The sequence below is a fragment of the Drosophila nasuta genome, chromosome X, assembly GCF_023558535.2.
Source record: "Drosophila nasuta strain 15112-1781.00 chromosome X, ASM2355853v1, whole genome shotgun sequence".
In the NCBI taxonomy this organism is placed as follows: Eukaryota; Metazoa; Arthropoda; class Insecta; order Diptera; family Drosophilidae; genus Drosophila; species Drosophila nasuta.
In genome coordinates, this window is record NC_083459.1 from 4,176,604 (window position 1) to 4,189,283 (window position 12,680).

At 34.7% G+C, this 12,680-nt stretch overlaps 1 protein-coding gene across 1 annotated transcript; it reads left to right on the top strand.

Moving 5' to 3' along the window:
• Window positions 1-10,356: 10,356 nt before the first annotated feature.
• On the top strand, window positions 10,357-12,562 carry LOC132796140 (protein FAM136A). Its single transcript, XM_060807203.1, has one exon. The coding sequence runs from the start codon at window positions 10,457-10,459 to the stop codon at window positions 10,856-10,858; it is 402 nt and encodes a 133-aa protein (XP_060663186.1). The 5' UTR covers window positions 10,357-10,456; the 3' UTR covers window positions 10,859-12,562.
• Window positions 12,563-12,680: the final 118 nt, after the last annotated feature.

Genomic DNA, 12,680 nt, shown 5'->3' on the forward strand with positions numbered 1-12,680 from the left:
AATATTTATTCACTTTGCATTCAATTATTAATTTCATTTTTGCTTTTATTTCTTTTCAGTGATACGTGAGTACTCCGCACAATTCTTTAACAGCATAACGTTAAGCAATCATCGTTTAAATACAAAAAACAAGAAGCAAAGTCAAATAGAATATCGAAATATCAGGTATTTACCATGACAATCGAAATAAATTTAAATGCCCCCAAACGATTTTTGCAATTGATTTTGTTTTGTTTGCGTTTTTGTTCCGTTCGCCGTTAACATGCGTTTATTTCATTTATTTATTTTATCAAAGTCCTCAAGTGCTTTTGCCCAAAATGACATCGGAAATTTTATGTTTTTTTTGGAAACAAGGTTAACAATTGCAACAGTATAGTAATTAATTAAGCATTGTGCAAATTTAATGAAAATTTAAGCACTTAATCCAAAACAATTACAAATAAAAACAGCAAAGCGCTCGAAGCAAAAACAAAAAAACAAAACGAAATCAAAATTAATACAATAAATTGTTAAGTCAAAAGTCGAGCATTAAATACACTATGTTAAGTTACTTAATTAATTTTAAATATACACAAAATATAATAAAATAGTTTGTTTTTTGTTTAATATGAAAGGTAAAAATATTGAAATTAATAATATGAAGTTAAATTTGAATTTGACAGATTAATTTTAAATTAATTTTTTTTAAATATATAATTATTAGTTAGGAAAATTTAAGTTATGCTCTAAATTGAATAGGATTTATAAAAATTAAATTAAATTCTTTTTTCTTATTTTAAAAATGTGAAAATAGAATTACAAAATGAAGTAACATAATTTAAGCTTTGAAAGAGATTAAATTTCTGCATTTACATAAATTGCGCGTTTTTTTCAGTTGAACTTTAAATTATTTGCAATAGCAAATATAACGAATTTTGATATATTTTTTTTTATAATTATTAGTTTACCATATTTAAGTTTCGCTTTAAATTGAAAGAGATTTGTTGACATACATTTAATATTTATATTTTTCTGATTTCCAAAAGATAAAAGTAATTTGAAATGTAAGATCAAATTTCTGCATTTGAATTGTTCGTTTTTTCAGTTCAACTTTAAATTATTTGCACAAAATTTGCACTGACAAATAAAGCGAAATTTCATTTTTGCTTGTCTGTTTTTCTGTTAGACTTTTTACTTTGTGAGTGTATTGAAACAACTTTAGGCTATACAGCTGCAAACTGTGTTACATTAAGCAGCTATTATTGTTGATGCGTATACGAGGTTCTCTCTGTATTTATATAGATTTTTCTACATACAAATGTATCATAATATATATATATATATGTGGGGATATACGCACACATGCGTGTATATGTGTATTGAATCACGCCCACACACACAGACACACAAACACACACATAGACAGCATTTGTGACAACCTTTCCACCTGGCACGGCACGTTGTGTGTCAACCATTGTAATCATATTTCCCTCTTTACAAAACAACAATAACAACGCATAATACAAAGTGAAAAAGGCAGCTGGGATTCTCAGAGCGCGCTCAAGATGTTGTTGGATTATGGGGTCCGAATGCGTTAGGCGCCCAACAATACTATGCGAGGATTGAGACGACGCGTCAAGGCGGGCGACTTACTCAAAAAAAAAAAAAGAATGAAGAAAGAAAATAACTGTATAGAAATTCAACGGAAAATCGCTTAAATTTTTGTTCCTTTTCATCACACTCCATTGGAAGGACATACTAACTACGACGTGATGTTGTTTATAAGATGGTCAGCAGTTAGTCTACTCATATATTTATTTAGCTATTTAACTCGTTTCGTTTGTCGAAACATAATTCATATTCGGAAAGCATTTCAATTTATTGTTTTCACTAGAGTTAAGAGTTAAAGTTCAAAGTTTTGGCTTTGATTTTAATCTCATTTAGTGTATATAATGTTCGTCATTTAAAGTTGTCAATTTTCGTTGGCTTTTGCGTTACGCATACGCCGCATTGACGTTGAGGATTTTGTTGTTGATATTGCTGTTGCCTCTGTTGCTGTTGTTATTATTATTGTTTGGGGGTTGGCAACGTCTACTTAGTGACTTGGCACAGGACACACACAAAAACGGGTGCTGAAATTCGACTTAAAGCGTTTGCTCAAATATGTGTGTGTGCTTGTGTGTGTAACATTTGCTTTTGTTTTTGGCGAGCCCATTGCGGGATTGGGACGCAATGTCAATAACTTGTAGAGGCCAAGGACGAGCGCGCGCGCCGCTGAGGACGTGACGTTATGAAATTGATATTATTGCATAATCGTTGTTGTCATTCCCTGTGACCCACAAATTGCTGCTGCTGCTGCTGCTGTGCAGCAAAAACAAAAAAAAAGAAAGAAAAGGAAGCAAGTAGCGTAACGAACATTTAACCATGAGCGTTTATTTTATGGGCAGCAAACATGATACGAGAATTCAGAACTCAGCTCAAATCAAATGTAAAACGAAACTGAAATCCCAATAGCATGAGAGACTGTAGTCTATGCTGATTTTATGCTAAAAATGAGGTGTTGAGGGAGTTGTTTTTCTCCCCCCCTCTCTCTCTCTCTATTACTGTGTGTTTGGGAATTTGAAAAGTTGCGTCTCACAGCAACTTGCTTATTTTTCGTTGCTCGTATTTGTTGTTGACATTGTCAGCGAGCTTGTTTTGTTTTGTTTTTGTGTTTTGTGTTTTGTGTTTTTTTTTCGGCTCCCGCTGCTCTTCTGTTTTGTTGTTCTATTGGATTTAAATTGCATAGCCAACAATAACTAGTAAAATGGCGAAAGCCAATCAAAATACTATATACATTATGTATTTGCTGTCCGACACTGATTATTCTCTGCTGCTCGCTATTGTTGACAATATTTCGCTGTTTTGCACTGCATTTGTTTAGCTGTTCGTTTGCTCCCCCAATACACACTGGTATTTTCGACTATTTTATTTTATTTTTTATTTTAAATAAAATACCTTTTTTTTTAAAGACAACATTTATTAGAGGTATCAATTGTTTGGAACACTTCGATTGATTCTGAAATAATAAATAATAATGAAAACAGCTACAGACTTAATTATTGTAATATTAATGCAGTTTTAACTTTAACATCTTTGGGGCTATCAACAACATTGCGTATGCGTAATTTTTGATTGTTGCATATAAGTGATTTTATTAATTTGATTATAAGTAGAGGGTATTCAAGTCACATTCAAACTGTCGCCTTTTTAACATTCAACTACCAAGCAAAACACTGCGTATGAGCAATATTTTTATGTTTCTTCTAAGCAGAGGGTATACACTGCGTATGAGTAATTATATTTGTTATTTTATAAGTACAGAGAATCTGAATTTATTTTTGTATAAACTGTATTTTGTTTAACACTTAACTGTCACGCAACACGCTGCGTATGAGCAATTTTATGAGATTTAGATATTGCGTATGACTAATTTTTCTTTGTTAGTAACTACATTACTTTTAAGATACTCTTAGATAGTAACTGCTACGTTTCTATTACTTTACTTAAAAAAAAAACACGTTCCGTATGCGCAATTTCTGCGTATGAGTAATTTTTAGTGGCATACAATGCGTATAAGTAATATTTGTTTGTTAGTTATAAGCATAGAGCATCGCAGAGACTTTTAATTGTAGTACCTGCCACATTTTTTAAACACTCAATTATCACGATGCACATTGCGTATACGTAATGTTATGTCTGAAGCACACAGAGGGTATTTTTCAGTCCAGTTGAATGTGTAGTGCGACATTTTAGCAACTACTTAGCATTAGCAGCAAAGTTAAACAAATAGGTGATATAAAAAAATGAAATACTTAATACATAAAGACTTTTAGAGTGGGAGCTCGTGCAGCCGCTTAACCTGTACACAAGCAGCTTTATTTCTACCTTTCTTTTATTTATGTATATATAGTATATTGTTGCGCTGCGTTATCTTTGCTTTGAAATGGCGGGGCTTAGCGTTATGCGCAGTTGGAGCAAATTACTTGAAGTGATTGCTTGATTTAAGCCCGCGTTAAGCGCTAATGCCAGCAGCCACTAACAAACTATGTTGTTAGTGAGTAGAGAACTCCTTGGAATGCAGAGAATAATGATGGCAGTGGGAGTCAGTGCAATAATAATTACGATTCCCATCTCGTGAATTCGTGAGCATCCATCGCACACAATTTTCAGTGTGCCTCAGCCATCACATATTCAGTTCAGCTGTCTGACTTTCTCTTGAGGCAACTCCAGCTCGACGTTTGGCATTAAAAATGTAAGCGCCTTAAATATTTGATATTACGCATACGACATGTTGCGTCAGTTTTGCTCCGCGCTCTCTGCTTCTGCTGTTGCGGCTGCTGACATTTAAATGAATTTTCAATAATTTGAGCTGCTCGCTTGGTGTTTTTTTTTCCATATTTTCTTTTTGTGCCTTCGCTCGCAGCCGATAGAGTTGGCCCAAGCACTTAACGCCTTGTCTGACAGATAGACGACAAGCGATTTGCTTCGTGTTCGTTTTTTTCTGTTTTTTGGGCTGTTGATAAGAAGAGGCGCGTTGTGTTTGGGCTGCCCCAAAATGCCATTTGTGCAAATCTAATAAATAGCAAACCGCATTAAAGTCAACAACAACAACAACAACAACAACGAGAACGACAGAACGCCCCGCCGTGTTGAGTTCTCGCACGTGACAATGGGACTGGGTCACAAATTTCATTATGAAAAAGCCAACAAAAAAATAAGTAAGGAAGCTACAGTCGAGTGTGCTTGACTTTGAGATACCCGCTACTTATTGTGAATAAAGCCAAAATAGTGAAGTATTAATTTTAAAATATATCAAATTAATATACTGGAAAAATACTACAAATATACCAAAAGCTTTATTTGGTATATTGCCATAGTACTACAAACCAGATACTCGCTACCCATTTTGAGAAAGAACAGAACTATGCGGCATTAATTTAAAAATATATCAAATTAATATACCGCAAAAATACTAAAAATATACTAAAGACTTCATTTGGTATATTGATATATAAAACAAGTAAGAAAGGTAGAAACGAATGTGCTTGACTGTTAAAATATATAATATTAGTAGACTGCAAAAATACTACAAATATACCAAAAGCTTTATTTGGTATATTGACAAACAAGTAAGAAAGCTACAGTCGAGTGTGCTTGACTTTGAGATACCCGCTACTTATTGTGAATAAGGCCAAAATAGTGAAGTATTAATTTTACAATATATCAAATTAATATACTCGAAAATACTACAAATATACCAAAACCCTTATTTGGTATACTGATATATAAAACACGTCAGAAAAGTAGAAACGAGTCTGCTTGAGTGTGCTGTTAAAATATATTATATTAGTATACCGCAAAAATACTACAAATATACCAAAAGCTTTATTTGGTATATTGACGTAGTACTACAAACAAGTAAGAAAGCTACAGTTGAGTGTGCTTGACTGTGAGATACTCGCTACCCATTTTGAGTGAGAGCAACACAGTGTGGTTCTATTTTTAAAATATACCAAATTAATATACCGCAAAAATACTAACAAGTAAGAAAGCTTCAGTGGAGTGAGATACTCGCTACGCATTTTGAATAAAAGCAGAACCATACGGTATTCATTTAAAAATATACGAAAACTAGGCTAAATAGTAGGTTTTTTGTATATTGAAATAGTACCGCATTTAAAATATACCGTAGTGTGCAAAATATTCCGGATTGTAAGCCAAAGCAACTAAGACCCAATTGCAGAAGACATTTTTTGCCATACAAATGTATTTTTGAAATAAATTATAAAATTTTTCAGGAATTATAAAAGCTATAGTTATAATTGTATGTATGTATTAAAAATTATATCTCTATCTATTATAATCTCTAAGATCTAGGTGTTCAAACGGACGGACAGACAGGCAGACAGACAAACGGACATGGCTTATATACTTTATACGGTTGGATATGCCTGTTTCTGCCTTTTATATGCATTTACTCGCAGGCACAACATTATAATACCCTTTTACTCTATAAGTAGCAAGTATACAAAAAAAAAAAGTGAAAAAGAGAGCTCTAAAAAAATATATAGAAAATAAAACGTGAAATCCTGCGCTAACTGGCGAATGTGTGACACGGTTTTCTTGGTGTTGCTGCTTCTGCTGCTGTTGTTACTTTGGGGATTTGTTGGCGATGCGAAGGTCGCTTCCGTTTTGGCCTCCGCGTAGTTTAGGCCAAATTAACATATCACACAAGCCGCACTCGTCGTAGTCGCTGTCCTTGCTTCTCAACTCATTCTCTCTCTATGCTTGACTTGTCACTTTGAGCTGCTGACTCCAAGGCAACCATATATAGTACTATATACATATATGTATGTACTTATGTCGGTGTGTGTAGAGTAAACTTAGGCCTAGGCAACCAAACCTTCACTTCTGGCCCATTGACTGTGTGTGACATACCTATGTTTGGCTGCGTGTGTGTGTGTGTGTGTGTGTTTGTGTGTTGGCTAACAACAAACCCGCCGAGAGACGTCATGGCTCATATCACATTCTTGCTGCCAAGGAATGTCCGTGTGTGCTCTCTTATGAATCTAATGGCATCGCTAAAAACGAAACCCCTCATTTTTTTTTTAAAGCTTCTGCTGCAAAACTTTACTTTAAATAATTTACCACAGTTTGTTGTTCGGTTTGCAATCACGTTGTGCATATCTGGCACATTGCTCAATGCATTGCGCTCACAGTTAGCGATAAGCGCAGCGCCACAACTTTCAATTCACATACAATTGCTTGGCGTTGCTTTTGTTCGCCATTCACAAAACTCTTTGCGCTCGCCTGACACATGACACAGTTGTCACACAACTGTATGTATGTGTGTGTGTGTGTTTGTGTATTTGTTTATTTGTGTGCATGCCTTTAAACCACGCAGATTAATGCAAATTGAAATTGCATTTATCGTGTTGATAGCCCAAACATTCAAGCACTTTCCAACGCCCTTCCTTTGCCTCATTTCCTTGTCGCGCCATTTTGTTGTCTTTTCTTCACCCTTTTGTTTCTCGCTCTCTTTCTTTCCCTCTCTCTCTGTCTCCACTTCATCCTGCCGCCTCCGCTCAATGATTCATTTCATTCTTCGAATGCAGGTAATATTTTTTTCTATTCTATCTTTTGCCCTCTCTCTCTCTCTTTCACTCTCTCAGCTTTCTCCTTCTTTTGCATACGCTTTTGCGAGTGAAAAGTCGTCGTTTTTTTTGTTCAGCAACTTTTTGTTTCATTCTCATTTGCGCTTTGTGTGTGTTTCTACGTATACCCTGTACTTAATAAAAATATGTTGAAAAAAAGAACAGCTTTTGATCTATAAAAATCTTTGGATGATAATTGTTAATGAGTTTTAATAAGGAAATTAATGAAAATTATTATTCTTTTGTATATTTATTTATAGTCTTTCAAATTTTTAAAAATTCATTCATTTATGTTTGAATCTTACGCATTAACTTTTTAATATATTTCAACTTCATGGATATTTATATATTTTTTGAATTCTTAAAGCGTTCTTCAGTAATATTTTTAATAATTATTCTTTTCCATTACACTCATTAATATATTCTCATATATTTATTTATATATTCTTAAAAGTGTATTAAAATTTATAATGTATTTCTTTGTATATTCTTAAATTGTTTCTTTTTTGGAAAAATGGCAAAGGCATTTTATAGGTATTTTTGCAGCGCAACTATTTAGTCGAGCAATGCAACTGGTTGTTACTATTATTATTATTATTATTTTTATTATTATTGCTGCTGTTGCTGTTGCTGTAGTTGGTGTACTCTGTGTTGTGGGAAGACAATAAAAAGCATTTCATTTGAATAATGTGAAAACATTTTGTTAGACAACGTTGCCGCCGCCTCCTTTTTAAAACTGCTGCTCAACTGACGTCGGCCGACACGCTCTCCCTCTCTTTCCCTTCCTCGTTTGTGCTTTCTCTTGTTATCTCTTTCTATCACGCACTTACATACAGACATTTCCATATAGTCGTATATCTGCTTTAGTCGCTCTATCTGTTGCTTTTTGGCCCACACTCTGCATTGATTGCCCATTGATAGCAGACAGACAGTCGGAGCAGAGACGGAGAGTGACAGATGGACGGACGGACGGACGGATGGACGGACGGACGGATAGCATGACATGGTCATTGTGCCATTAGCCCAATAGCCTTGTAACTAACAGCATATTTATTCGGGGCCTATGACCGAAAGTTCGAACAAGCTAACTAACGCGTTGGGGGATTATATTCGAATTAAGTTCAGCATGCATAATTCACAACATTTCAATTATATTTTGATTATAATAAATATATCTTGATGAATATGTGAAAATCGATATTGTATTGCCAACTAAATAGATTGGTCGATGACATATTGGTGAAATGAAAAGCAAACAAATATTTTATAAACATTTTAAGTAGCCAAAAAACAGTTTAAATAATTATAGATATACTTCAAATGAAATGTACATTAAATAATAATATTGATAGCAAAATAAAAACAAAATTTATGAATTATATTTACATTTTTGTATAGCATAGTTTTCTTAGCAATGTTTTTAATTTTATATATTTTTTTTACTTACTCAATACTTTTAGCATATAGTAGTTTTCTCGTCAAAAATAAAGTCAAATTGCCAACCAAATGTTTCTGCTTTTTTCACCTAAAATATGAATAAGTTCAAAGTTTAACAAATCCCCAACAATTTGCATAAATGATTTATGTTTTGCTTCTATTGAAAGTGTATTTTCTGTATCGGTGTCAACAGTTGTTTGAGTTTCGTTTCATTTTCGACCAACTTTGCGCTGCCCCTAAAAGTATGCCACACATTTGTAGTATATGTTTTATTGTGTATGTCGCTGTCTGTATTGTCGTTTATCAATTGGGAGCATATATGAATAATTTGAGGTGTTCGAGTTCGATATTGGTTGGAATTGGGGGCGGGTCTGAGTTGTGTTGTGTGCTCCGAAACTGTCGCGCAGCTGTTAACCCAAAACAAATAATTACTTTATTGAAAAAGCATATTTGTGTGGCGCATAATCGATTAGCTAAATAGGTGATCGATAAACGTTTGTATGTGTCTGAATTTGGCACTCAATGCATTGACTATGCTTCAAGACACGTGCTGCTGACGTTCCTGACGTTCCGTTTGATTCACAAAGAGTTCTCGGCCCGACCACTAATTATTGGTGCCGTGTTTGTGCCTGTTTGTGGTCACTCGGGCAATTAACTTGTCACAGAGAGAGAGAGAGAGAAATCGATAAGCGTCGCTAATCGCAAATCAAATCACAGCCCGATGCACGGCGATGACAAATTGCGTACAATTGAGTCGGAGCAATGTTATTTAATCGAAAAGTTTCCTTTCTGGTAAAATTATGAAATGAATAAAATGCTTAAAATAAAATATATAAAATTGTTAAACCTTTAAAACGCATTTCATCATAGTTTCAAATCTATATTTATCGATCAGATAACTTGACTTTTTGAATTATCTAAATCGTTCTCAGTGTTAAATGGAACTATTATTAATATTCTTAATAATAAATGTATGAAAAAGAAATGATAAAGTCAAAAGTTTTTGATCATAGCTTCAAATCGATAAATATCGATCAGCTATCGTTTTTTGTAATATGATTTATTTTCACTATTTATGTTTTTAAATGGCATAAATATAAAATACATTTTGTAAATATGATAGATTATTGATATTCATAGAAAATATAATATGAATTTGACCATTTAGATAAAATCGATAAATATCGATCAGGTAATTTTATTTTTGTGAATTATCTATATCATTCTCAATTTTAAATGGTATTATTGTTAATAAATTTTGAATTAAACCTGTATAATTGCAGTAAAAAACTTGGTAAATTTCAAATGTAATTTATTATCGATATCTTTTTTGAGTATTCCAATTTGTTCTCAATTTTAAATGGAATTGTTATTAATTTTCTTAATACTAAATGTATTAAGAATAAATAATAATATTACACATTTTTTATCATAATTCAAATTGATAAATATCGATCAGCTAACTTTATTTGCTTGCTGAATTTTTTTCTGAATAATTTGTTCTTAATTTGCTATTATTCTTAGAATTAGATCTATAAAGTTATTGTGTTTGCAATTCGAAATTAATTTAATCACAGTTGCAAAAGGATAAATATCGATATACTTTTTAGCTGTTTGATTTTTTTTTTTTTTATTTGTTTACAATTCTAAATGGGATTATAATGAATATTCTCAGAATTATATATATAAGGCTTATTCAAATTATCACTTCAAAGATCCTTCATCGTAATATCAAATCGATAAATATCGATCAGTTAACCTTATTTGTGTTTGAACAAAGTAGTCGGCTTTTGCTTTTGTTGTTAACATATATCGAAAATATTGAAGCAAAGCTGTTTAGCATTATGGATGAGAATACCAATTTGGAGGAGCAGCGGGAACGCATTGAAAACGCATTGATCAGTGCAGTCGACGACATCGATCGCGAGCATTTGCGCAAACTGCAGCTGACGATGCACGGCTGTGCGAAACGCTGTTGTGCCGACATGAATGCCAGCGCCGAGGCCGTGCAACGTTGCGTCGATCGTTGCCAGTTGCCGCTGACACGCGCTCGCTGCTATGTGCAACAGGAGTTGGCCGAATTCGAGACGCAGCTGGAGAATTGCATGCGTCAGTGCCAAGTGCCGAACGACGACGATGCAGGCGGAAGATCCGAGCGATGTTCAGTCGAGTGTGTGGACAAATATGTGACGCTTTTGCCGGAATTGCTGAGCACCATGAGAATGGCGCTTGACAAGGGATTGTAGGGGAGTGTAAGAGGAAGAGGGAGAGGGGGAAAAGGGAGAAATAGGTGGGGGAAAGAGAGAGGGTAGAAAGAGGAAGGGATGGACAGAAAGTAAGAAAAAGAGAGAGAGAGAGAAAGAGAGAGAGAGAGAGAGAAAGAGAGTGAGAGAGATAAAGAGGTAGAGAAAGAGAGTGAGCGAAGGAGAGAGAGAGAGAGAGAGAGAGAGAGAAAGAGAGATAAAGAGCAAGAGATAAAGAGAGAGAGAGAGAGAGAGAAAGAGAGATAAAGAGAGAGAGGGAAAGTGAGATAAAGTGATAGAGGTAAAGAGAGAGAGAGAGAGAAAGAGAGATAGAGAAAGAGAGATAGAGAAAGAGAGAGAGAGAGAGAGAAAGGGAGAGAGAGGAAAATAGAGAAAAATATAGGGAGAGAGAGAGAAGGAGAGATAAATAGAGAGAGAGAGAAAGAGAGAAATTGAGAAATAGAGAAACAGAGAAAAAGAGAGAAAAAGTGAGAAAAAAGAGAGAGAAACCGAGAGATATAAAGAGAGAGAGAAAGAGAGGCAGAGAAAGAGAGATACAGAAAGAGAAAGAGAGAGAGAGAAAGAGAGAGAGAGAGAGAGAGAGGGAGACAGATTGACAAATAAACAGAGACAAACAATGAAAAAGATAGGTGAACTAAGATATAAACCTCGAGAAAGAGAAAGAGATAGACGGGTTGAGAAAAAAAAGGTGGAGAAAAAAGAAACAGGCTGACAGATAAAGAGACAGATGGAGAAATTTAAATAGAAAAAAAATGTAAAGACAGACAGACAGACAGACAAAAAGCAGAATAGAAGATTTACTAAGAAAGAGATAAACTAACATATAGAAAAAGAGATAGCAAAATAAACGGGCTGCGAAAGAGACAGATGAAGACGTAAAGACAGACTGGTGAAAAAAAAGTTAGACAGAAAGAGGAAGTCAAGTAGGGATAAGGTGGGCAATGAAAGATATACGGACGGAGTAAAATATAGATTAATAGACATTAATGGAAATAGATAAACGAAAGAAGCAAGGCGTAGCAGACAGACGGAGTCAGACAGAGAGAGAAAGCAATAGATTTACAGACAGATTGAGAAAAAGACAGACATAGACATTGTATATATGTAAATAGAGACAGTCGGGCCGCAGACAGATAAACTGTGACAGACAGTCATAAAGAGTTACACGAATTACACGAATATGATGAATTGTGCAAGAGATAGCGAATTAGTTAATTAAAATAGCTGCAAATGAATCAGTGCTTATCAGTGACACGTTCACACGTTCTTCGGCGTTTTTGTATAAATAGCAAGCAGTCTGCCCCAAAACAGCAGTCGTGAAAATATCAAAACAAAACGAAATGCGTTGTCCACTCTCATTGCTGTCGCTGCTGCTGCTGCTGTTATTGTTCTCCTCTGGCGTGTTCAGTGAAGACCTAACACCAGAGGAAAAAAAACTAGAAGAGTCGATCAATAAGGTGTTGGAAAAGCAGGGATTGCTGGAAGAGAATCTTTCCAAAACTGTGGTGACGGCATTGAGCAAGGATCCGGTGCAGTTACGTCGCTTGGATGAATTGATAAACAATGCGGCGCTTCAGTAATACAAATTAAGTTTGTATACATATATGTTATGTATGGACGTGTATGTGGTGAAGAAATGCAATAAATGAGCTTGCTATAAAGTTTATGGCAAGCCAGCAACAACAAGTAGCCGTGGCCGTAATGTGCCAACTGTTGAGTTTCCTTCCGCTTCCGCGAGCGAAGGCGCCACGCTACTCTTCTTCATTCTCTCTCCGTCTCTCTCTGTCTCACTCTCACTCAGTCG